This window comes from Dermochelys coriacea, chromosome 11 (genome assembly GCF_009764565.3).
Source record: "Dermochelys coriacea isolate rDerCor1 chromosome 11, rDerCor1.pri.v4, whole genome shotgun sequence".
Taxonomy (NCBI): domain Eukaryota; kingdom Metazoa; phylum Chordata; order Testudines; family Dermochelyidae; genus Dermochelys; species Dermochelys coriacea.
The window spans coordinates 70,641,275-70,668,605 of NC_050078.2; the positions used below are offsets into that span (position 1 = coordinate 70,641,275).

Consider the following 27,331-nt stretch of genomic DNA (forward strand, 5'->3'; position numbering starts at 1 on the left):
AGGATTCATATTATTGTAAATAAACCCACATCTAATCTTTGCCTGTACCTGCATTGTTGGTAGTGCCTTTGAGAGGGAGACGGGGAATTGTTTTTAAAAGCATGGCTTCCTATTTTGTTTAGATCTTATAACGTTTAAGTTAAACATTCAAGAACTTGAAGTCTTTATGGTATAACTCAGTGTTTAGCATCAACTCAATTGCAACAGCTTCATTCTCTTACTTCCTAAAGCAATCTGCTTATGAGAAAACTTCAGGAAAGAGACATTTTTTGGCTTTCCTTGTCTAATTCTGTCAGATTACAAACATCTCGCCTAATTGGGCCTTCAAACTAAAGGGGGTGATCTGGCGAGCCCCCTGGAAAGAGAAAAGCAGTGCTTTACAAAGGAGATCATAAACATGACTACTCAAGAGAATCTGGGCAGACAAAAAACACATGATTAACTTGATAGATATCATTGGCTTGGAGGAACAATTGAAAAATAGGTGGATGGATGCTTACTACAGTCTTATACAAGTTTGAAAAATATTAGAATATAAGCTTCCCAAAACAGTCACTGTCATTTAAATCAAACATTTTTAAAATAATTAAAAATAAGAGCATTTATTAAGTGATTTATATGTTTAAAGCACTATGCAATAGCGTTTCTACAACATAAAGAAAAAGACTCTTATTCAGCAAGGTAATTTACTTGCATGTTTAAAAATTCAGCAAGTAAGTTATTGCTTCTCTTTTCCACAAAGCATTTAAGCATGGGCTCGGGAACCTCTTGCAATGGTCAGACGCTGCTTAGCCATAAAGAAATAAGAATCCAAAGTGTACTTCAAGGTAGGGCTTAATACATTTCATTTGTACTACTTCTCGTTCTTTCTTCAGCAACTGACCATAGTTCCATGCTTTATGCATCTCATCATAAGTGCTGAGGTAGAAATGTAATATGACAACCTACCCCAAAATTAAATATAATGCAAGGTCCCAATCCTGTAAATAAATGCACTGGTTTAGACAACTGCAGAGTCCTGTTTGGTAAAACTTATAAATTTTGCTTTGTAATATTCAGGACAGATAAACTGATTAAAATGCACATTTTCTCCAAAACAATTTGCTTGGAATTTTGTCTGTTAACCAGATTGATTTAAATGATGTAATTCAAACCTAAAAATTCCATGAAAATAAAAAACCCAAGCCATTGTGTTTGCATAGGAAGCTTCTATAAATAAAATTAACAATATGCTCAATGTTTTGTGAACCATGCTTTCTGCACGCTTCTGAATTCTTGGCCTTGTTCACAAGACTGGAGATATACATAGAAGATTTCAATGTTTCTCAAATTTACCTCCTGGCAATTTACAGTTCTCCTTTGTGCCTTCCCTTCCTCCAACCACCTAAAGCTACAAGGTTTAATACCATTGGTGAAAGAAAGGCTATTGAGTGCCTTAGAGGTTCTATTCTTTAATTTATAAAATGCTCTGACAAACAGGATCACCTCATATTGATTGAAAATATTTAGTAATCTTTTAAATATGCGAAAGTATTAGACATTTGTCAAACCAACCACATCAAGTCTCTTTCTTCAAGTATTCAAAGTTGACTTATCTAATTTCCCTGCAGATTTCTCTTACAAATGGTAAGTAATTCTAAGACACTTTCAGGAAGAAAAATTATATTCACCCATTCATTTAATCTTTTTAGTTAGTATGCTATTGCAAGCTTCAAGTGCTGTTCTAGTCAGAAACGTGACATTAAATAGCATAGCAAGGTTCCAGTTTTAACATCTGCCAGTGATTCCAGATCAAATTTACTCCATTTATAAGAGTTAAGAAAAAGTAACTGGAAGATTCTGAAACACTAAAGATGGGATTTGAAAGTTAAACCAGGTAGTTCCTGGTTCATGTAGTAATGATTCTGAAGGTCAAATTTTACTTTGCCCTAGCTGCACAATCAGAATCCCTCTAATAGGGATGTACATATGCAGTGTAACTAAGGGTTAAATATGATCCCATAACTGGGACTTACTTAACAAATCTGTTGATGTGCAGGCAGAAACTGAATTCAACTTGCTCTCCCAAAACAGAGTTGGTTCGGCAAGGATAACGGAGATTAAAATTTATTTTTGTCACTGAAGTAATCAAGCTATTACTCTGAACAGATAGCAGATCATTTCAATAAGAAAGTGTCTGTTTTGCATACTCATTTTTCAGAGTATAACAGCACTTTCAGAACTCTACACTATATGGTCAGCCAGTGAAACATGCAACAAAGGATAGGTCAAAGCAAACCAGAGTGACAGGTCAAAGCAAACCAGAGTTTGATTTTCAGAAGACACTTATGGTTCAGTGAAAGGTAAGAGGCTCAGAAGGATCATTTATTAAATAAGGTGGATGACAGCAGGTTTATATAGTCTTGGGTTTCCTTCTCCCAGATATCATGATAAAGTATTTTTTAAAAACAATTTTTCCATTAAGGTGCTACATGGTTCATGCACAGCAAATACTGTACAGCTTGAGATTTTGACCTAACATGAAGACTTGCTGATGATCACTAACTACCATTATAAACATTAAAAATTGTAATTTTTGTATTCATTCCACAAACTGCTGTACGGTTTGTGACACATGAAATCACCACACAGTTTCACATTATGCCTGATTTGCCAAATTAATCTTTTGCTGACTACACTGATCATTTACATGAAAATCAGTGGGAGGGAATAACCTGAAATTATGAGATGTGAGCTAGAAAGATACTGAGGTTAAAAAGAGCATGTTTGACAGGGGAGAGGGTTATTTTAATATGTTTGACTAAGCACATTTTCTTAACTACCAGCAGAACTCTCAGAGCTGGGGTGAAGGAGGGACAGTTAGGGTATGGAGACCACATAATAGTTAGGGATAGTTACACACAGAAAAAAACCTGCTGTGTACCATGCGTTCTTGAAGGGTTTTACTTCTGAAATGGCATCAAGGCCCCTGATGTGACAAAGAAATGCATGCAAATCATAATGCAAGAGACCAGACAAACCCTACCTTTTGGACCTGATAGATCTACAGGAAAAAGGGGAAGAGGAAAGAAATTGGGAAAGAAAAAATGCTTGTATGAATAAATTAATAAATAGCCATACAATTTTAGAACCTATTGTAAAGGGAAAAGGTTGTTTATATAGTACATAGAGTAAAGTGTGAATACAGAAATAAGCCATAATTGAAATCCAGGAAACCTTTATAAAATAAAATTCCCTGCTTTCTCTCTCTGACCCCCCCCATATTGAGCTTAGTCAAATTATGCTATTCCTGATTTTAGACCACTTGATACTATAATACAGAAACAGATGTAGCTGTATGTTAACATGTAAAAACATTTCTCAAACTTTACATTGAGTCTGTGGCAAGATTCTTTCCATTCAAAGATCAAATGATGAGAATTGGATTTGCACCACTTGCATATTCCACCCTCCCTCCAAAACAGTGAATACCCAAATATCTATCCAAGAGGATAGATGCATCTACTATTACAATAAAATCAAATGAGAATAATAGCATTAGCTGTAGATTATATGCCAGCCCTTAGTAATCCCTCACTTTGTTTCTGAGTTGTACTTAGCTAAGGAGAAGCAATGACATTTTAATAACTAGTAGAAAACTGCATCATCATGTACAATTTTACAGAGTACACAGAAAATGTGTCAACTGTTGGCTAGGACTAATGTTACTGCTCAAAATACTGTAGGTATACCCAAACGCTTCCAACTGTGTTCCTCCATCCTCTGTCCAGCTTTTAATTGTAATTGTTAATAGGCCTCCAATGATCCGATTGAAAGAGCACGTCTGCAGCCAGTAACAACGGCACTGCTGCTGCTACTAACAAAACTGTTCTTACTAACAGTTTGAATGGTACACCAAAAAAATTACACTCATGCCTCTCTTTTCTAGTTAGTTTACTGACTAAGAATTTAGTTTAGTTTTTAGACTAATGACAATAGTGTGTTTGTATTGAAAGAGACAGAAAAGGGTAGAGAATGAAACAAGTTTCCTTTTGAATTGCTATTCGTAGCTCTAAGCAACAAGCAGTTTTTGCATTAAACAGACACAGTAGGAAAAACACTATACCATGGAAGGAGGATGCATTCTGTTGTACATGTGGAGAATTTAGAGTGCTCGTCAATTAAGGAAGCTCTTAATCCTTCAGAGTAGCAGAACTGCCAATCAACCATTAATTTTACCTAACATCTATTTTCTTGGAGATTCACAGATACTGAAAAAAATCCTATCACTTCTGAAACTAGGGGGCACACACTCTTCTATGGGGGAAAAACCCATCTACAGAATACAAATCAGTTTCAACTCTGAATTTCCTCTTCATTATTCAGTGCGGAGAGGGGAGCCAGGTTGATCCATCTATGGAATGGACAAGTTTTCAGTCCCCTAAATCAGTGAATTTTGAGATACTCAGAGACCCAGGATCTCCACAGCATTTCTTTAGGCATTCCCTCTCACAGGCTAAGCCTGTGCAAAATTTCCCCTCATCTCCTCAGGGTGATGAAAAGCAGTTGCAGAGTCTGTGTTATTGCCTCAGAAGTATTAACTCTGAGCACAGATGCAGAGGGAATAATTGGAACCTTGATCTAAAAATGGCTTCCCCACACAGCTAACCAACCAACTTGTGCATCTTTGTGACATTACGATACTGGATTGATGCCAGTGCGTTGCTTTGGAATTGGTTAATATTTCAGCATTATAACTTCAAAATTAATTAAGAAGGAAAGGTAAGCTATAAGGGAGAAACACTAAGTACTAATGTCAGTGTTTAATAGAAGTGGAAAGAGCATAGAAGATCAGTTTTTTCTATCTTTCCGAAACCATTGTTCTTCTAGATGTGTTGCCCATGTCCCTTCCATTGTAGTTGAGTGTGCACCTGGTGCACAGTTGTTGGAGAACTTCCCCTCAGTGGTACCTATTGGGATGACTTGAGTGCTATCGCTGTGTGCCACTGCATGCCAGTATAAAGAGAGCAGAGCCACCCCCAATCCCCTTCAGTTTCTTCTCACCAGATAGACTCCAAGAGAGGGAAGGTGTTCAGGTTGTGGAATGGACATATGCAACACATCTCAAAGAACAACAGTTATGAAAAAGGTTGGTAACCGTTTTTTCTTCAAGTGACCTTACATGTCTTATCCACTGTAGGTGACACACAAGCAGATTAACATAGACTGCAAACCTGCCTCGTTCTGACCAGTGATTGTAGAACAAATGTCCAAAAAACTAGCATTGTTTCTGGAATGATGGGAAATGGCATAATGAGCAGCAAAAGCGTGTACCCTAATGACTATAATTCTGTTTTGCAAATGTCTCCAATAAGTACTTGTGCTAGGAAAGCTGCTGAAGCCACTTGCATTGTGGTCGAATGAGCTGATACTTTAGGGGTAGTGTGACATTAGCTAACTAGCAACACAAACAAATGCAAGAGAAAATCCATAAGGAAGTCCAGCATGGAAACCAGTTTGCTTTTCACGCTGTCCACAATCACAACAAATAACTTTGTAAAGGGACTGCTGCAGTCTAAGTAGAAGGCCAATGCTCTTCTCACATCCAATGAATGAAACTTCCGCTCATCTGTATGCACGAGGCTTCTGGAAAAATGTTGGCAAATTAATTGCCTGATGAATGTAGAAACTGAAAACTACCTTTGTCAAGAATTTTGGGCGATAGTGGAGGTAAACCTTATCCTAATGAAAAACCATGTAAAGAGGTTCTGAAATCAAGGCCCCCAATTTACCCACTCTCTTAGCTGAGGTTATTGTACCAGAAACACCATTTTCATAGAGAAGTGGAGTAGGAGGCAAGTCATAAGAAGTTCAAAGGAAGGCCCCATTAATTTTGTTAGCATGAGGTTGAGATCCCATGGGATTCTTGTACTGGAAGAAACAACCTATCCAATCGTTTTAGAAATCAGAGAGTAAATCTTTTTTTCAGCTCCATAACTACTCACTGCAGAGTGGAACGTTACAACCACAAATGTACTTTAATGGGAACTGTCAAGGCATTACTGTTGGAGGTGCCAAAATGTGGTGAATGGAAGCCTGCCCTGGAGAGAGACTTCTCTGCTGAGACCGGATAAAACAGCATTTCCATTTGGCCAGGTAAGTATGCCTTGTTCAAGGTTTTCTGCTGTTCAGAAGCACCTCTCCTGAACGTTTTTCAAGTAAGTCATTTCTAGTGGGGCTAGCCATGAAGCATCCACACCATTAAGCTGATGGCCTGCAGATTGGAATGGAGCAGACGGTCATGGTCCTGAGAAATCATGTCTGAATCTAATGGGAGCAGTAGAAGAGGCCTCACTAACAATGCTAATAGGGTTCAGAACCAGTGTTGCTGAGGCCACACTGGTGCTATTGGTATGAGGCAAGCATGATCTTGCTTGGCCTTGAGTATGACTCTGGGTAGTAACGTTATCAGAGTAAAGGCATACACAGGGTTCATGAGAGCAGGACAGCGTCCGTCAAAGACCCAGGGCTATGACCCCTCTGGGAGTTGAACTGATGGCATTTTCTGTTGACCTTTGTTGTGAACAGGTGCACTTGCGGTGTTCCCCACAGCAGAAAGGTAGACCTGCTCATGTTTGGATGTAGTGACCATTCATAGGGAGGAAAGAAGGACCCACTCAAGTGATCTGCCAACGCGTTCTGCTCTCCTGGGAGGTAAGCAGCTTTGAGGTGAATGGAGTTGGTTATGCAGAGTTCCAAAGCAGAATTGCCTCCTGGCACTGTTGGGAGGAATACGCCCCTCCCTGTCTGTTTATATAAAACATTTTCTATATTGGCTGTTAACACTAACAGATTTTTTCCTGGAATACGTGCATGGAAGGCTAAGCAGGCTAGACAAATAGCATGTAGTTCCCTGATGTTTATGAGTACTCAGATCATGCAAGGACCACAACCCTTGAGTTTGTAGGGTTTCAGTTTGTGGCCTCCAAGCCAGGGATGATGCCTCCATGACCAAAATGAGTGTTGGTTACAGAGAAACGAAGGAAACTCCTGCACAAATGTTCGAGGTCTACTAGTCTAGACAGGACAAAATTAAATGCATTCGAAATGCAAATGACGTCTAGACAATGACGAGAGGAAGCATACACTGACACAAACCATCCTTGAAACCTTCTGATATGTACCAGTGGAGTTCCTCAGGGATCGGTTTTGGGACCAATCTTATTTAATCTTTTTATTACTGACCTGGGCACAAAAAGTGGGAGTGTGCTAATAAAGTTTGCAGATGATACAAAGCTGGGAGGTATTGCCAATTCAGAGAAGGATCGGGATATTATACAGGAGGATCTGGATGACCTTGTAAACTGGAGTATAGTAATAGGATGAAATTTAATAGTGAGAAGTGTAAGGTTATGCATTTAGGGATTAATAACAAGAATTTTAGTTATAAGCTGGGGACGCATCAATTAGAAGTAATGGAGGAGGAGGAGAAGGACCTTGGAGTATTGGTTAATCATAGGATGACTATGAGCTGCCAATGTGATATGGCTGTGAAAAAAGCTTATGCGGTTTTGGGATGCATCAGAAGAGGCATTTCCAGTAGGGACAAGGAGGTTTTAGTACCATTATACAAGGCACTGGTGAGACCTCACCTAGAATACTGTGTGCAGTTCTGGTCTCCCATGTTTAAAAAGGATGAATTCAAACTGGAGCAGGTACAGAGAAGGGCTACTAGGATGATCCGAGGAATGGAAAACTTGTCTTATGAAAGGAGACTCAAGGAGCTTGGCTTGTTTAGCCTAACTAAAAGAAGGTTGAGGGGAGATATGATTGCCCTCTATAAATATATCAGAGGGATAAATACCGGAGAGGGAGAGGAATTATTTCAGCTCAGCACCAATGTGGACACAAGAACAAATGGATATAAACTGTCCAGCAGGAAGTTTAGACTTGAAATTAGATGAAGGTTTCTAACCATCAGAGGAGTGAAGTTTTGGAATAGCCTTCCAAGGGAAGGAGTGGGGGCAAAAGATCTATCTGGCTTTAAGATTCTACTTGATAAGTTTATGGAGGAGATGGTATGATGGGATAATGGGATTTTGGTAAGTAATTGATCTTTAAATACTCAGGGTAAATAGGACTAATCCCCTGAGATGGGATATTAGATGGGTGGGATCTGAGTTACCCAGGAAAGAATTTTCTGTAGTATCTGGCTGGTGAATCTTGCCCATATGCTCAGGGGTTAGCTGATCGCCATATTTGGGGTCAGGAAGGAATTTTCCTCCAGGGCAGATTGGAGAGGCCCTGGAGGTTTTTCGCCTTCCTCTGTAGCATGGGGCATGGGTGACTTGAGGGAGGCTTCTCTGCTCCTTGAAGTCTTTAAACCATGATTTAAGGACTTCAATAGCTCAGACATAGGTGAGGTTTTTCGTAGGAGTGGGTGGGTGAGATTCTGTGGCCTGCGCTGTGCAGGAGGTCGGACTAGATGATCAGAATGGTCCCTTCTGATCTTAGTATCTATGAATCAATGTAGTCTGGCTTGTTGCACCATACAAGTATATGCTGCCATGTGCCACAGAAATCTGAGGCAAATGTCCACTGTGTTCCATTTGCCTCATACCTGAGGAAGTTGCACTGGTCTATATGGATCGCCATATGGAACATCCTTTAAGTTGAGGGCAGAATACCAGTCGCCCTGTTCCAGAGAAGGAATGATGGAAACTAGGGTAACCATGCAGAACTTCATTTTTTTTTTTCAGGTACTTGTTTAACTCTCTTAGATCTCAAATAGTTATCAGACCATATTTTGCTTTGCAAATAAAGAAACAGCAGGAATAAAAACCTTTCCTCTTGAAGAATACAAGAACTTTTCTCTATTGCTCCTGCTATAAGGAGATTCTGGACTGCCCGCTGAAGAATGGTCTTGTGATAATGGCCCCTAAAGAGGAAGGGGAAGAGGAGATAGAAGAAAACTGAAAGGAATATCCCAGCTCTATCATGCTTAGGACCCACTGATCCAATGTGATGGGAGTCCAAGCATGGAGGAAGCAGGATAAATGACTGACAAAAGGAACAGGTAGGAATATATTTACCTGTACACTGCTCTCTAAAAAGGCCGTCAAAATGCATGTTCTGCTGGTCAAGAGGAACCTGATGTTGCAGATGAAGGGGGCAGTGGTCACCACCCATAATTCATGCCCCCTTTTCTCGGGGGATATTGAGGCAGAGGTATAAAACTCTGATATCTGTAAGTCTACTGTGGCTGGAATTGCTTCCTCTTCGTTGACAGTGTTTACATTCCAAGGGACTTCATTGTTGCCCTGGAATCTTGTTAGCTATGCAGTCTATCATCTGTCTTTTCTCAAAAGAGGGATGGACCCTCAAATGGTAAATCCTGGATGGTCTGCTGTACTTCAGGAAGCAGACCAGAAGACTGCAGCCACAAACACCACCTCACAGAAATAGCGGATGCCATGGAATGAGCTGCTGAGTCTGCTGCATCCAAAGCATATTGAAGAGCAATCCTTGCCACCACCTTACTCTCTACCATGAGAGTGAACTCCTGCCTGGAGTCCTCTGGGAGCCTGTCTTTAAAATTTATGATCTCATCCCACAGGGTGAAGTCATAGCAACTCAGGAAAACTCGCTGGTTAGAAAAATCATAGCTGTAGACCTCCTGTGAAATAAAAAAGTTTGCAACCAACCAGGTCCAGCCTCTCTGATTCCTTACTATTCGACATCGACATTTGGTGACCCTGCCTCTCCTGCTCACTAGCTGCTGCCACCACCAAAGATCTGGGGGTGGGTGAGAGTAGATATGGTCAAAGCCCTTAAGAGGGACATAGTATCTCATCTCTGCCCATTGTGCAATAGGCAGGACAGAAGGCGGGGTCTGCCAAAGCATTTTAACTGGCTTCAGAATTGCTTCATTAACAGTAAGTGCCACTCTGGAGGTTCCCACAGAAGCTAAAATGTCCACTAGCCTGTGAGATTTCTCACAAATCTCTTCCGCTTGAATATCTAAAACCAAGGGCACCCTTTTAAGCAGTTTTTGGTGAGCTTTGTAATCCTCTGGTGGAGAATCGCTCACTATCTTTACTGCCTCATCTCATGATGAGGAAGAGGACGCACCAGGACACTGAGGCAATGGCTGATCTGCCTCTTGTGGTGGAGAAGCTGTCTGAGCAGCTTCTAGTTGCTCAGTACTTGTACCGGTACCAGGCATTGGAGAACATTGTCTGTGGTGCCCCTCAAGGAAGTCAACTCAGATGGACGAGGAGAAGTCCTAGCTGGGGGAGGGAAACCCCAGGGTGTCCAGAATGGCCACTGACGTGGTAGTGGAGGGCCCCCGGTTGCACAGGCCATTGCAATGTCCCCACTGTTGGGACATCCATGGACCCCAGGGCTCTGATGGAGGGTAAGCTTCCTGTCTGTTGTGGGACACAAAAGACCCCACTTCTGAATCCAAGACAACTGAGTCCAGAGATAACAGTGGAGCAGAACCTGTGTCAATAGGAGACAGGTAACACAAACCCAGCGATGGTGGCACTGTGGATATTAATGGTGGCTTGCCCCATGAATGTGCCAGTCTTCTAGGTACTGGAAGTGGTTTCAGTCCACACGCTTGTTGCCCAAAGTTGTCTGGAGCAAATCCAACAGAAATTTATAGATGTATATATGGGTTTTGTTACAATCTCAGTGAGTGAAGGATGGGATTCAAATCTGATCCAAATGGGCAAGTCTAGCAAATATTTTAACAACTAATGCTTCAATAAATAATATTTAGGAGGTATCTGGAATGTGGATTCTGGAATATGGGTAGTAGGAGAGCCTATAGGTAGGAAATGAATTATAATATCCCACAGCTCATTTAGACTGAGCAAAAATGCTTATTAAACTCTAGACTTCCACTTCTCTCGTATTTACAGTTGCCTTTCACAGTATCCACATGGCAAAAATGCATCACAAAAAGCAGGTTAGGTGTAGGAGGTATTGGTCTTATTTAGCCTGTTTTTTCTCTCTCCCTGCTTTACCATTCTCATTTTCTTGTACCTATCTGTGTCTCACCTTCATTCTTCAGAACCTTTTACTGTGCGTGGGCTGCTGAGAAAAAGGTGAGGTTTGCACTGGGCTTTGGCAGCATTCACAAATGGGTCCATTCTGGTATCTGACAGATGTTCCACACTTTGGAGACAGTGCAGAGAAAATTTTGCCTCTGGGTCCTAAAATATTCACACTTAGATTAGAAAAGTTTGTGTGCTCAATGAGTACAGCATTTTGCAGATAGAGAGGTGGTCTCAGAGTCTGGACCCAATTTATTAATGGCATTGATGATTAGGCCAAGGGCCTTGATTTGGACCTAGATGTTAATGTCGGGGGTGGGGGAGAGGTAACAGTGGTGATCACAGTGTAATGATGTAATGTGCTGTCAACAGCTAGCCTGGATCAAGAAGTGGGCAGCTACATTTTATAAAAATGAGATTTTTGATTAACCATTAACATTAATTTGCAGGAATTACAGTAGTTCATTTTTGAGGTGAAAATGCATGGATTAGGGTGGTTACATCCAGGTCTGACAGAAACAGGTATACTCTCCAACCAGAGTTAATAGGCAATTTCTAGCTGAGAACAGAAATTTTGTGGTAAGGTCTCAATCTTTGCAACCTTCATACCATACAATCTGGAATTAACAAAACATGGTGGACCCTACAGAGCCCTCACTCCTCAACGTTAGTGGGAACTCCTCCACACTGACAACATGGAAAGTCATCATATAACTAAAAGACTAGGTCCCAACTAAAAATAAAGTAGAATGAAGTCTTCCATACTGAAAGCCATACTTCAACACACCAATATTAACTAATGAATCCTTCAAAAAACCCTCCTGAATTTCTAATAAAGTAGTGGAAAGAGACCGCTTTGTAAATTAAGATTAATCCTCCCGCTTCCAATTTAGCCTTAAAATAGAGAGTAGGTTTATCACAATTTAGAGCCTTTTGGGTGCTCTGCAGCAAGCCCATACAATTTATATAGTAAGAAAATGACTTCTTCATGGGAAAGATTAAACAAAAGGAAAAAATGTCGACCATAATAAGTAGCATAATCAATAACTATCCATTACTTTTAAACAGAGGGATATCCTATTGCAGCTATATAATCAAAGGTTTTTCTTCTTCTATCAATAGATCTGTAAGCAGTCATGACCCTAGTATTTACAATATTTCAATACAGAAAAAAATCTACTTTATTATTTCCCACACTGCTAATAGTGGCTTGGTTACTGCAACACCTAAAATAAATGTACCATTTAACATGAACGGTACGTTTGCTACTACACAAAAATGATCCAATTAATAAATCCTGGGGCAGAAAAAAAGGTAAGCACTATTGTCAAGATGGAAGGTCTATGGATGATGCAGTATTAATGCACATATAACCTTCAGGTCTTCCCCCTTCAATCCTTCCATGAATCATAGTACCTGTTTTTAAGCTGCTGTGTAGTCTCAAAACTGGATACAGGCCAATCTTCATACAGGAACAGCAGTTTCTCTCCCACAGATAAGTGGAAAACAAATTCCAGTCAAAACTTCCCTGCCCTCCAGGCCAAGCCAGCAGGAGTTTTGTTTCCTTGTCGGTCTCTCACTGTCTGTTAGCCATCTAAGGCTGGGAAGGTATCACACAGAATCCTAGTTACCCAGTGTCTGATCTGGGTCAGCAGGTCACATGACCTACAGACATTAAATCCAAGCAAGGAAAGGAAGTGTCCTAATTCTCACTCTGTAGGGGATTAATGGAAATGAATTACAATTGCAAGTCTTTCACCTTTATTTACTTACTTTATTTACAAAAATACATCTTGAAGGAACAGTCAGGAAAGGACACTATAGAAAAGTTTATATCAGTATTTTGCTGTAGCTAGTAAATATATTTTCCTCCTCCTTTGGCTTTGTATGTGAAAGTGAAAAAAAGTCCTGCAGCCAAAGATAGCAATGACTGTATTTTTTGTAACACTACCCCCTCACTCTGACTGTAATGGCAGTAGTAAAGTTAGACAAAGGCAAACGGATTGTTGATGTGTACAGCTCTCTGCTATGTCAGACGACACATAGGGATTTTCTGCTGAGGATTAGAAAGAGTGGGATGAGATTACCACTTTCTTTTCACTTCAGACAATACTATCAATTTAAACAGTGGTATCTAGGTGTATGCCCTAGAAAAAAGCAACACATTTAAAGTCTTGTCAGCAGAGAAACCAGACTGTGCCTCTATGTAAAACACATCTCAGCATTCTACAGTAACTATTCACAAAACTGCACAGTTTACAATAATGTTAATGTCTTGTATCATTGCTGCAGAACATTGTATTTCTTAAATAAGAGAAGAATTTAATTTATTCTACAGCCCCAGAAAAATTTTAGAAAAACATTCTGCTCTCAAAAAGAAGAGGAGTACTTATGGCACCTTAGAGACTAACAAATTTATTAGAGCATAAGCTTCCGTGAGCTACAGCTCACTTCATTGGATGTAGCTCACGAAAGCTTATGCTCTAATAAATTTGTTAGTTTCTAAGGTGCCACAAGTACTCCTTTTCTTTTTGCGAATACAGACTAACACGGCTGCTACTCTGAATTCTGCTCTCAGTTACATCCTGCTAATCTCTCTGATTTAGGCACTTCCCTGTTCAGAAAAACTGAGCTGTATATTCAGGAATTCCTTCTGCTTTACAGAAATTGTTATTGTTGAACTGATTAAAAACAGGAGCCTGAACATATGCAGTCATTTCTCCCAGTAAGGAACATAAGAATACAGTGCCCTGGAGGTAGACATTAACACTACAATGTTAGAGTAGAGTTTGTATGAATGATGCCAACATAGTGCGAGAGAAGACTGAGCCTTGGTCTACACTACCAACTTATGTGAGTATAACTACGTTGCTCCAGAGGTATAGACAGTGCTATGTCGACTGAAGGGCTTCTCCCATTGACATACCTACTGCCTCTCAGGGAGGTGCAGTATCTACACCGACAGGAGAAGCTCTCCCGTTGGTGTAGGTAGTGTCTTCACTGAGCGCTACAGCCACACAGCTGCAGCACTGTAAGTGTAGACAAGCCCTTAGGGTCTACCACTGCTTCAGCTCCTGCTGAGTAAAGCAGTTTAGAAAGGGGTTAGGAAGGGTGAAAAACAATGGTTGCCTGTTATGAATACCTAATATAACCAATTATGTTGGCATCTGCCACAGATGAGGGCTCTATTTACCTGCCATAGCCCCAGGGATGAAATTATATTGGTCCCTAGACTAAGAAATGGGGATCCTTTACCTCTCCCCTGAAACAAAAAGAAACAACTAAATGTGGGAAATATTACAAAAAGCAAAAGAAATTCATATCAATCTATTACTCCCCACAATGCCTAACCTCTGTTACTGCCCAATGCCTAACCTCTCCAATTTCAAAAGCCTTATATAGCCCATGCTGCTGAAGGACAATCATTTTTCTTCTGTTTCTGGGGCAATAATCCTGCCTCGGCTGAGAAGAGTGGCCACAAATAAATTCATTACTTCACCAAGATTAGGTGGCTGGATCAAAATGCAAGTTGGAGTCAAAATTAATCATGGATGCAATGAAGTGTTGTACCGTGACTTCTTTGATAAGAGCAGCTTTACACTCAATCCTTTCCAAAAGGTGTCTCCTTTGAACCATAAACCTACAGCAGAAAACCATGGGCATAGTTTGGGGTGGAAGTGGGATGGGTTCTTCTCCCCCCTGAAATGGCAAGCCTCAGGCAGCTACAGAATTAGACCCCCGCTATCATGGGCAGCCCCATCAGCCTGACTGGTATTTCCCCCCAAATATAGAAGTCAAACTATGCTTATGCAGAGAACTAGTATTCTGCAATAGAAACAAACCACTTATAGGATATGTTTTAATGTACATAATCAAAATCTGTTTTACCCTTAATTAAGAACAGAAAAAAGATTTTACTGTGTAGGAATAGGAATTTGAAAAGTATGTTTACACTGTAGAACATGATAGGCTGGAACTTCACAGGATTATACTGCTCTCCTTTTCTAAGTGACAAAGATTTACAAGAGTGTTATGTTTCTACATTAAACATAATCTTGTGAGTATAACCTCTAAATCCTTGTTTTATTTTTGCCCTCTTCATCGCTCACAGGGTTGCCACATACCCCTCACAAAGGCTAGCACCTGCGTTACTTGGACCATGCACTCCAGGATAGGTCCATTTTTTTCCTAAATAACTCAAGATCAGAAGGTTGTTTTTTCTTTTAAAAGATATTCTCCAGGGGCTCTCTCAATCACCTAGGACTCAAAATGGTTTATAAAAAGATTCTAGCCAAGGAATGGCAAAAATGTTACCTTAGGAAACTTTAATCCTAGGCTTCGCCCTCTTGACATCTACTTGAGTTTTTTCAAAAACAAAAACAAAAAACAAAAGTATATGCCAGGCCCATTCCCAAATCATGCCATCCACAAAACATTTTTCAGTGATCTGTACCTCCCTTTTCCACTAGAATGTAAAAGCGTCCATGAGGTTACAAACAAGACATACCTAAAAGTGTGTATGCAATGAATTTAGTACCATAAGCATTGTATATTACACACAATGCACAACCAACCTGTAGAACTCACTGCCATGGGATGTTGTGGTGGCCAAAAGTATAACGGGATTCAAAAAAGAACTGGCTAAGTTATTTGCGGATAGGTCCATCAATGGCTATTAGCCAAGATGATCAGGGTCAAACAGTATGCTCATAGCAGTCTTACATCTCTGACCACCAGAAGCTGGGAATGGAAGACAGGACAGATCATTCCATAACTGCCCCGTTCTGTACACTCCCCCTGAAGCTCTGATACAGAGCACTCCAGGAGACAGAATACTGGGCAAGATAGACCATGGTCTGACCTAGGCAGCTCTTATGTTCTTACATACTGTACAAATAGGTTCAGTTTCTGATTTCCTCACCCCAAATGAGAGGAAGTTTATTTTATACATCATAGAAGCAGAGTGCTCCAAATGGATTTGATCCTAACCTTTCGAGATTATAGAACTATCACACACACACACCCTTCCCCTGTTAAAATATTGCTGCTCTCTGGTACATCACAAAGTTGCAGTTTGGCTGGATCATGCCCTGCCTCCATCACTTTGTCCATTCTCTCTGCCTCCGGTTTGGTAGCTTACCCTGTGCTCAGCTAATTAGACATCCTGGCCTCGTGTTTTTGGGTTGGTGACGGTGAGAGTTCATGTCTAAGATGCACAGTTTATAGAATTGTTTTATTCCCATTAGCCATCCTTTCATGTGTGCATTCCTTTTCAAAAGTTTATCAAGCAAATGTCTAAATTGTCCTTATATTTAAGGAACAATTTGTGGTCTGTGTTCCATATGGCACGGATGTGTGGTTTATCGAGCTGTTCAGACACTGACTATGCAATCTCTACATTTTCAGTTCATATTGGTTCTGTTTTGTATTGTGTTGGCATTTCTCTCAGAGTTCCAGTCAACTTCTTGTTTCTTCAGTCCTTGTGGTCACCCCATTCTTAATGTTCTAGACATGTTCTCCTCCAATTGCCTGGCTTTCTTTTTTTATCCCCCCTCTTCACTCCCTAAACCTGGATTACTAGCTGGCACCAGCAGTAATTGGTAAATTCCTTCTATGGTATCTCCATTCTCTGCTGCTAAGAATCCATACAACTCTTCTGGTGCCACTGTGCTCCCAGCTTCCCGGACAGAGCTTTGTTCAATTGCTCATTATCACAATAGAGATTTCTCCTTGATTAACTTTACTAATTGCTTCCAAAGGCTAAAAGCAATTTGTATTTTTCCCAAAAAACAACAACAGAAAGAAACTCGTGCTATTTTTTTTGGACTCAGTGTAGGGATCCTATACGCTACCAAAGGCAACCTTCGGTTCCTCTTCCTGCCACACATCCTCCTCCAGGTTTTCTAGTGCCCCACTGATCTTGACATATCAGCATATCACAGACCCTGGTTCTTGTATCCAACTTGACCCAGCTTGAAGCCCGTTACATTTTTCAGGGATTTTTTTTTAAATAAAGATGCCTGGCTTCCTGTCATACGAGACAGCCACCTTGCTCCTCCCCCCAAACATGCTGGTCCCATTTCCCTTGTCTCATGCCATGCCATGCCCACTCACTTTACCCCCAAAATTAGCCAAACCCTGTTCTAGTCTCATCACTCCAAGTGAGAGATTCTGCCCTTTTTTCTCTATCTGCCACAGTTGTGAATGTTAAATTGACCCACTGGAGGGGTCAATGGGAGCTGAACTCAGGCCTGCTTTTAAAGGAGAGTTTACATAATTCTTAACATTAATTCTACTCTAGTGCAAACATTAATCATTGGCACATCAATCAGTAGGCTGTTGTGCAGTTACAATTGTTTCTAGTGGAATTATTGTACAATTATTTTGTAGTTCTCACTAAAGTAACTTGGTAAATAATTTATCATTACTGCACACAGAAAATTCTGGAATCATCAGGAGGAGCTACAAAATAAAACAGCGTTGTATACAGAGTCAAATGATCTTAACCCACACAAGCAACAATGAGCATGCCCCAAATAAGGTGCAATATATATATTATGGTTCACACCATTCCTTTCAAAGAAAAAAAAACTGCAGATGGAAGAATGTACTAAAAAAGGATATTTTTAGCCTCTAGGTAAAGAGAAGGAATTTGTAACTATACACCAATTTTTGCCCTCAATTGTATCCATGGAATGCAAGTAAATTCTGCCAAAAGAGAGGTATGAATTTGGCCCTCCACCATTTATTTCTCCCATTTACTGATCAGCTTTCACTACATACCTGGAACCAGCCTTTGGCTCCAGGCTCTACATATGGGTAGTCTGAAGAACATGGTTACACAATATGTTTTAATAGTCAGCTCTTGTAATAAAAATGCATAGCTCATTCTGCATGCAATAAAATGCAAACTAAGGATTAAGATAGATGTTATTTATACTAAGCTTTTATACAGCATATTTCCTACACTGATATTGAAGTATGTTACACAGAGATCTCAGTTTTATCTCTGTGAAGCAAATATCTCCACTTAACAAGTAGGGACAATGAAGCAAAGGTTGAGAGACTTCACTAATGTTATGTGCTAGTTGGATGAATTAGGAACAAAAGCTAGGGGGACCAATTTCCAGTCCAACTGAAACCACACTGCCTCCCTGTGACTGAAAGTGATGCGGTCATTTTTGTAAGGCTAAAAAACGTTACTTAGCTTGCAATGAGAACATCTGGAAGGTTTTAACTTAAGAACTCTAACAATGTACATATTTTCTTAACTGATCCATGCTGCTTAAGCTGATCTCTCAGGGCATGTGCACTGCTTTAAGCATGAGAAAGTGCACACACATTCACTAATTGATTGGTTCTTAACTGTTATAAATGCCTCCATCAAAACCTTCTACAGTAAATAAAATGCGTGCTTTTGAGTCAGTTATTCAGCATGGCAGCGGTGTGAATTTTACTGCTTTACTGCATGTAGCTCAGGGACAGATTAGGTTTTTTCCTTTCTCTTCATAAAAGAGGTCAAATGCCCTTCTGACTACTGATGTTACAAAGTGTTCTCATCCAAGGTTTAAATGCTAAGAAATCTCCTGGCTGGTGGTTTATTAATATATGCTACAGCAATGCCTTCTGACCTTCTAACATCTGTAATACACTCTTGTCAATGAAAAACTGCATCTGTAGCCACTCTCTCCAGCTCTGCCCTCTCATGGGGCTGGGAATGAGATATCTGAAAGGTTTTTCTGAATACTGAGCATGCAAAATATAAAAAAAATGCAGAACATACATACTACTATGTATTTTATCCCACTGAGAATTACAAATAATATAGTAGGTGTATGTTTAGTCACGCTTGTGGCAATTTTGGAAGATTTTTAGAGGACTTTTATATACACCGTACAGTTTTTCCAAAACGTTTCATTTCAGTTGGTTTTCATTTATTAGATACAAGGAAATGGAGCAAAGTCTCTTGAAAGATAGCTATCTGAAGTCTGCTAAGTTGCAATTTACCAGTTTGCTGTTGGTAGTATCCGTTTTCAGTCTAACAGAGACAAGAAGAGGTCATCAACTGCCTTGTAATTACTATGAAATTGGAAGGTAATATCATTATCAGCTGCTTTAATGTCTATGTGCATTTGCTATCTGACCAGTGTCATCATAATTGTTTACCATGGATTCTTCTAATGCTGTTTAGGAAATCCTGTTACTCATGACTTAGGCACTGCAGGGGGCTCTAAAATATAAATACACTGCCAGCCATGAAAACCTTTTGGCTTTGGCTGAGACTGCAAAAGAACATTCCATTCAATCATAAGAAGCAACTGTAGTCGTAAAAGACTCTTCTTCAAACAACATCCTGCTCAGCTAGTGATCTCTCTCCAGCAGCTGTTTCCCAATCTTCCTTTGTTTTATCCCTAACATCCCTATCCTCTTGTATTTGTTAGAAGAATCAATTCTTATAACAGCACCCATAGGAACATCTGCCTAGTTCATTAGATGTGTGCCCCTACTGCAAACACAGGGTGCATAAGCTTATCTGGACAACACTACCTTGAAAATTCTAGTAACTGATCTAGAGGTTTGGTCCAGATAGTGCCCTGTCAGTCCTCTTCTAGCTTTTATTCCCCCAAGATGAAAATATTGATCTCAATTACTCAATATGGGAGGGAGAGTTTGATATTTAGTACAGCTCTTGACCTGTCAGATTCAACAGGAGCAGAACAAGTCTCTCTAGGTCTGTAAAATTGTTAACATATTGGAGACTAGAGATTTTATTTTAACATACCCCCATGCACAACTTCATTTGGCTGGCAGTAGAGAAAAGGCCAATCTTGTAAGGTGTAGGAGAGACTTGGCTGGTAGTAAAGAGGTACAATTTATCATGGGGGGGAGAGTGACATTTTCATGAGCTCAGTTTTCTACAGTCAGCAGTTGTGCCAATGGTGACCTTACTCTGAGATTATCATCATTCTTAAAAAGACAGGTGTAATCCACACAAGGTCAATGTCACAGTCATACAGCTTGGTTTACTTTACTGCAAGGATGATTAACTAATGACCCATTCGTACTAATTTTGCGAGAGCTACAAACCATAGAGATACGAGTCTCCTCTATACTTACAAGATCGTTTCCTAACCAAGTGCTAGAAAAAGCAACAAAGTTTATATTATAAACAAAAAATATCCAACACTAGTTACAAATCCGTCACATATTCTCCAGTTATAATTACACTGGCTCATGAGGAACAAATACATTGCTGCTGCACAGTCCCTGCATTTTCAGACCATTTTTATCCACAATCTTAGTACCAGTACCATTTACCCCTCACAGGCCCAACTAGGGCTATTAGTATTTCAGCTAACAGAAGATTAACTAGTAATTACAGGACCTTGGAGCCTATTCTGAGGGAGGTAGAGAGGATCAAAACACCCACTGAAAACTTCAAACGTACCTCCTTCTGCTGCCTCTCAAGTTCTTTCATTCGGATCTCCCGTGCCTCAGCTCGTGCGGCTCGCTTTGCTGCAAGCCTTGCTTCAGCCTGTGAAGAGAAGTATAATAAAACAATGTAACAGATGCCAGAGAATTTAACTTGAAGCATTTCTGTTAATCTAGTCTTCATTGCATGTGCTAGTTAAGTAAGACTTGTAATGACAAATGAGTTCTTACAGATGTATGTAATGGCCCTACCTTTCATAACTTGTTATGCTTCACAAGTAGATAACATCTTCACGCAGGCATCTATCATTATCGCTTGTATTCAAAAGCTTTTCTGTGCTCTTATTTAAAGAAAAGACTACCATATTTGTATGAATATGTAGAGAGGAAACATTTATATTAACAAAAGGTGGTAACTGGGCTCTGTCAAAATGCGTATGTTTATTTTTAAACACTTAAGTAACAGAAGCTCTGAAGAAAGAGAGACATGATAGTATACACTTACTAATTTAGGCTGGTCACACTTATATCTTTATCTCTATAATTAGATACCATGTTCACTGTCAAAAAGCATCAAACATCTGTTTTCTCTTAATCTGATATATGCACCTGCATACATGAGCACAGCAGTTGACTAAGCATGATCTGCATGTGTGCATGCTGCACAATGGAGACTAAAATTATTGAAGGGCATTGGTAAACCTACGAAAATCCACTTCAGCTTGGTTAGAGTAAAATATCCAAATGTTCTGCCTCATATCCAAAACCTCCAGTCTGGAAATCTGTCAAGAACAGGCCTTGAGAGATTTCTAGCACTTCATTTCAGCAGATTTGGAAATGACAAAATACCCTCTAGAGTGACATTTTGTTGTTCTTATAATCCCAGACAAAAGCTGGAAGGAGAAAGTCAAGTGAAGAAAGTCTACAATTAGCTCAATTAGCTTTTCAAACCTCAGAATAGGCAAAAGCTCCACTCAATTTTCCCCTGAAGATTTAAGTCGTTCATTCAGCTTTAGTTAGAATCTGGCCCAGAGCAGAGAAAGTGAAATTGATGCTCTAAATCATGGTCACTACACATTTACATACAACTGCCCTCAGCTTTTCACCCCACTGGAATCTCCACCTAGATGCTGAGAGGACAAGTGAAGTGCACGGATAGTGAGAATTCCAGATTTCACCAGAATTCCTATACTATAGGGAAGCATCAATCCTCCTTAAGAAGTATACTCACCTTCAAAATAGAAGAGAAAGAGGCCCCCAACAAGATAAGAAGAAGAAAGGTTCACCTAACATTAAGGAATTACCTGAGAATTAAACAAATCTTACCTCTAACTGAAATTATTTTTGGCAAGAGTAGCCATTTAACTGATCCATGCCAGCTAATGAGTTCAAGCAATTGCTTCTAACAGTCAGTAAAATCTAGAATAAATGTGCATAGACGGCACAGAAAAAAGTTCAATCAAGGGTAAGGACTTTTATTATGTGTCTTATTAGCAAACTCCTTTCCTCCATTTCTGAGGAAGTAAACCATCTCAATTTCACAGCATTACATCCATGATAATCCACACAGTCGGAATTGAAACTTGAGTTTAGTACATTTAACTGTATAGAGTTGGTATCTTTATTTCTTCACAACACAGCTACCTTTGAATTTCATATCAATACTGTAAATAAGAACAACTACTGCTCCTAAGAAAAGTAAACAAAGTCCCTTTTTCTCCCAACCCCTTGCCACACACACACACACACACACACACACACACACACAGCAGGAAAGGCAAAGTAGAGATTTCTCTCAGGGAAGATTGGTATTTTTTTTAATTAAGGTATTTGAGTTCTAAGAAAATGTCGAGCTTTGCCATGGAAGAATAAAGTACAAATATACCTGTTGAAAAACTGTAGGTACAGTAAGTCACTTAAGCTGTCTGCAAAAGTGTCTCAGACCTTTGTAGTCCCAGAATATTAAGGTTATGTATGGCACACTAAGTGTGCTCAGCACTGGACATACGTAATAGGCATGCCCGAAGAACCTGCAGTCTAACAGCATGTGCCTGGTACTGTTCGAACAGGAGTCATAGTCCCCGTTCTAAACAGTTCAGATCTATTAACTTCAGAGTGGAGGCCTCTAAGACACCCACTGTATACATTTCAAGGGCATAGATGCTTTGGAACAGGTAATATGCATAATCCATATGCTCTTTGGAGATGCCTTTTTTACCCTTCAGCCCTTGAAGCGGTATTAAAATATATTTGATCACAAATACACTGTACTGCCTGCCCCTACCTTAGTCAATTTTATTTCACTGACTATAAATTTTCAAATTTTAAAATGCTTAAAAGTGTTGCAGGACATCTGTTATTTTATGTCCCACACAGGTGGAGATTGTAATACGAGGTTAAATTTAGAAAATTAGACCATTCTGCAATATTCAGCACTAGTGGCTGTTAAATGACTCATGGGTATCAAGCACTTTGACAATTACCTTTCTCAATTACCTGCCCAGTCAACATAGCAAGGTCTCATTGTATATACAGAACTCTCGAAAGAGTGGAAAAGCACGTCCCTAAAACTCTGACTTTCCTGGGCACTGTATTTAGAATGTTTGTGTTTCTTGTTAACTTTCTAGCATTGCTTCTGGTTTGATCTATGTAGAGGAGAGGGAGAATTCACACTGAGATGCAAACGGTAAAGCCTTCTTATAGGCAAAACTGAACCACAGGGAAAAAACTGGCAATTCTAGTTTCACAACTCTGCTGCGGTTGCCAAAGTTTGTCAAGTACAGCACCCATTTTGGTGAACGTCTGATTAGCAGCAATGCAATTTGTTAAGTTACAATATTATACTGTAGCTACTGGTGCTTTGCTCTATCCAATATGCATTAATTTAATTAAAATATTTTGCCTAAATTGATTACAGTGACCTTGAGACTCTGAAACAGAGGAAAGAGATAATTCATTCTCCAGGGGAAATGGTCATAACCTGCATCACTCAAAATAACTGGTATGGGGACTTTCTTTAAAGGGAATGTCTTCCCCACCCCCCCAGCCATTGGGATAAGTATGGATTTAGTACAGAGTATATGTAGCTGCTTTACCTGGCAGCCAGAGGCTAAAATGTAAAGTGATAAAAACATTGATTTTAAAATCTTTCCAGGAAAGCATTGGCTTCAATCAATAATTTTAACGACTATTTATATAATATTAGAGACATATGGTTGGTGAGGTAACATCTTTTATTGGACCATCTTGTGTCTCTCACCAACGTTGATGCAATAAAAGATATTACCTCACCCACCTTGTCTCTCCAACCAGGTCTACACTATAAACTTACACTGATATAATTATGTCTCTCAGAGGTGTGAAAAGTCCACACCCCTGAATGATACAGTTATACTGACCTAACCTCTGCTGTATACCGCATTATTTATAACTGTCTATGTCTGTCTACAGCACTATGTTATTTGGAGGCTAATATGAGGGGGAAAGGAGTGCAGGAGAGCTGTATTTTAAAGAAGCCTTATTGAGGGTGCAGGAACAAACCATCCCAATGTGCAGAAAGAATAGCAAATGTGACAGGGGCCAGCTTGATTTAACAGTAAAATCTTTGGTGAGCTTAAACACAAAAAGGAAACTTACAAGAAGTGGAAACTTGGACAGACGACTAGGGAGGAATATAAAAATATTGCTCCAGCATGCAGGGGTGTAATCAGGAAGGCCAAAGCACAACTGAAGTTGCAGCTAGCAAGGGATGTGAAGGGTAACAAGAAGGGTTTCTACAGCTATGTTAGCAACAGGAATAAGGGTCCCACACTTTCCCTGACCTTCCTGAATGGGGGAGGCAACCTAGTGACAGATGTGGAAAAAGCTGAAGTACTCAATGCTTTTTTTTTTTTTTTTTGCGCCTCGGTCTTCACAGACAAGGTCAGCTCCCAGACTGCTGCACTGGTCAGAACGATATGGGGAGGAGGTGAGCCGCCCTCAGTGGTGAAAGACAGGTTAAGGACTATTAGGAAAAGCTGGATATGCACAAGTCCATGGGGCCAGATGCAATGCATCTAACGGTGATGAGGGAGTTGGGTGATGTGATTGCAGAACCACTGGCCATTATCTTTGAAAACTCGTGGCAATCAGGGGAGGTCCCAGACGATTGGAAAAATGAAAATATAGTGCCCATCTTTAGAAAAGGGAAGAAGGAGAATCTGGGGAACTACAGCCCCACCTCAGTCCCCGGAAAAATCATGGAGCAGGTACTCAAGGAATCCATTTTGAAGCACTTGGAGGAGAGGAAAAGGGATCAGGAATAGTCAATATGGATTCACCAAGGGCAAATCTTGCCTGACCAACCTGATTGCCTTCTATAAGATAAGATAACTGGATTTGTGGATATGGGAAAAGCAGTGGCCATGATATATCTTGACTTGAGCAAAGCTTTTGATACGGTCTCCCACAATATTCTTGCCAGCAAGTTAAAGAAGTATGGATTGGATAAGGTATAAGGTATAAAAATATTTAGAGATTAATACAATCCCCAGGGATCTACTAGTTTATTCTGCTTAAATCAATATATCCTCAGCATATTCAGACAGCAAAGTCAATACATCTTCACTCCATCCAATACATGTAAATTCAAATCATACACACAGTATTAGATGGAACAGATTTTCACGTAGGAGCTTCAATTAACTAATGGCTGGTTTCCCAAGATGGTGTATTTTAATGCAGAAGTATATTCTTGCTCATGATCACATAGCTATTTAGAATTAAACACTTGTTAATGAAACCAGCTCTTAGAATCAAAGACAAACATGTTGGGTTCCTGCTGACTGACTGTTGAATATTATAAAATAAAAATTGCTAACTACAACCAATACTGCACATTGTGAAGTTGCAAGCAGCAACACTGGAAAAATCAATGCAGCATAATTCCAACCAAGGCACTAATACTTCATAGAATCATAGAATATCAGGATTGAAAGGGACCTCAGGAGGTCATCTAGCCAGCTTTCTATTCACCTTATAGTCCATTCATCCAATCCATACTACTTAAACTTGCTGGCAAGAATACTGTGGGAGACCGTATCAAAAACTTTACTAAAGTCTAGGAATAACATGTCCACTGCTTTCCCCTCATCCACAGAGCCTATTATCTCCTCATAGAAGGCAATTAGATTAGTCAGACATGACTTGCCCTTGGTGAATCCATGCCGACTGTTCCTGATCACTTTCCTCTCCTCTAAGTACTTCAGAATTGATTCCTTGAGGACCTGCTCCATGATTTTTCCACGGACTGAGGTGAGGCTGACTGGCCTGTAGTTCCCCGGATCCTCCTCCTTCCCTTTTTTAAAGATGGACATTACATTAGCCTTTTTCCAGTCATCCAGGACCTCCCCCGATTGCCATGAGTATTCAAAGATAATAGCCAATGGCTCTGCAATCACATCCACCAGCTCCTTTAGCACTCTCGGATGCAGCGCATCCAGCCCCATGGACTTGCGCTCATCCAGCTTTTCTAAATAGTCCGGAACCACTTCTTTCTCCACAGAGGGCTGGTCACCTCCTCCCCATGCTGTGCTGCCCAGTGCAGTAGTCTGGGAGCTGACTTGTTTGTGAAGACAGAGGCAAATAAAGCATTGAGTACATTAGCTTTTTCCACATCCTCTCTCACTAGGTTGCTTCTCTCATTCAGTAAGGGGCCCACACTTTCCTTGACTTTCTTCTTGTTGCTAACATACCTGAAGAAACCCTTCTTGTTACTCTTAACATCTCTTGCTAGCTGCAACTCCAGGTGATTTGGCCTTCCTGTTTTCACTCCTGCATGTCTGAGCAATATTTTTATATTCCTCCCTGGTCATTTGTCCAACCTTCCACTTCTTATAAGCTTTTTTGTGTTTAAAATCAGCAAGGATTTCACTGTTAAGCCAAGCTGGTCGCCTGCCATATTTACTATTCTTTCTACACATCGGGATGGTTTGTCCCTGTAACCTCAATAAGGATTCTTTAAAATACAGCCAGCTCTCCTGGACTCCTTTCGCCCTCATGTTATTCTCCCAAGGGATCCTACCCATCAGTTCCCTGAGGGAGTCAAAGTCTGCTTTTCTGAAGTCCAGGGTCCATATTCTGCTGCTCTCCTCTTTTTCTTGTGTCAGGATCCTGAACTCGACCATCTCATGGTCACTGCCTCCCAGGTTCCCATCCACTTTTGCTTCCCCTACTAATTCTTACCGGTTTGTGAGCAGCAGGTCAAGAAGAGATCTGTCCCTAGTTGGTTCCTCCAGCACTTGCACCAGGAAATTGTCCCCTTACACTTTCCAAAAACTTCCTGGATTGTCTGTGCACCGCTGTATTGCTCTCCCAGCAGATATCAGGGTGATTGAAGTCTCCCATGAGAACCAGGGCCTGCGCTCTAGTAACTTCCGTTAGTTGCCGGAAGAAAGCCTCATCCACCTCATCCCCCGGTCTGGTGGTCTATAGCAGACTCCCACCACATCACCTGTGTTGCTCACGTGTCTAAACTTACTCCAAAGACTCTCAGGTTTTTCTGCAGTTTCATACCAGAGCTCTGAGCAGTCTTACTGCTCTCTTACATACAATGCAACTCCCCCACCTTTTCTACCCTGCCTGTCCTTCCTGAACAGTTTATATCCATCCATGACAGTACTCCAGTCATGTGAGTTATCCCACCAAGTCTCTGTTTTTCCAATCACATCATAATTCCTTGACTGTGCCAGGACTTCCAGTTCTCCCTGCCTGTTTCCCAGGATTCTTGCATTTGTGTATAGGCACTTAAGATAACTCACTGATAATACCGCTTTCTCAGTATGAGAAAGTACTTACTTTAAAACAATCCACTTTAATGA

The 27,331-nt window shown here is 40.3% G+C and overlaps 1 protein-coding gene across 29 annotated transcripts in view; it reads right to left on the reverse strand.

The window, feature by feature from the left end:
- Positions 1 to 27,331, reverse strand: part of LRRFIP1 (LRR binding FLII interacting protein 1) — a 200,537-nt gene that overhangs the window by 85,888 nt on the left and 87,318 nt on the right. For 16 of the 29 annotated variants that reach the window (XM_038421182.2, XM_043505728.1, XM_043505721.1 and 13 more), the window contains exon 2: positions 20,491 to 20,577. In XM_038421182.2, the coding sequence (XP_038277110.1) occupies positions 20,491 to 20,577 (87 nt within the window). Of the gene's footprint in view, positions 1 to 3,025; positions 3,044 to 20,490; positions 20,578 to 27,331 lie in introns of all 29 variants that reach the window. The other 13 variants (XM_043505725.1, XM_043505727.1, XM_043505726.1 and 10 more) reach the window with 1 other exon arrangement.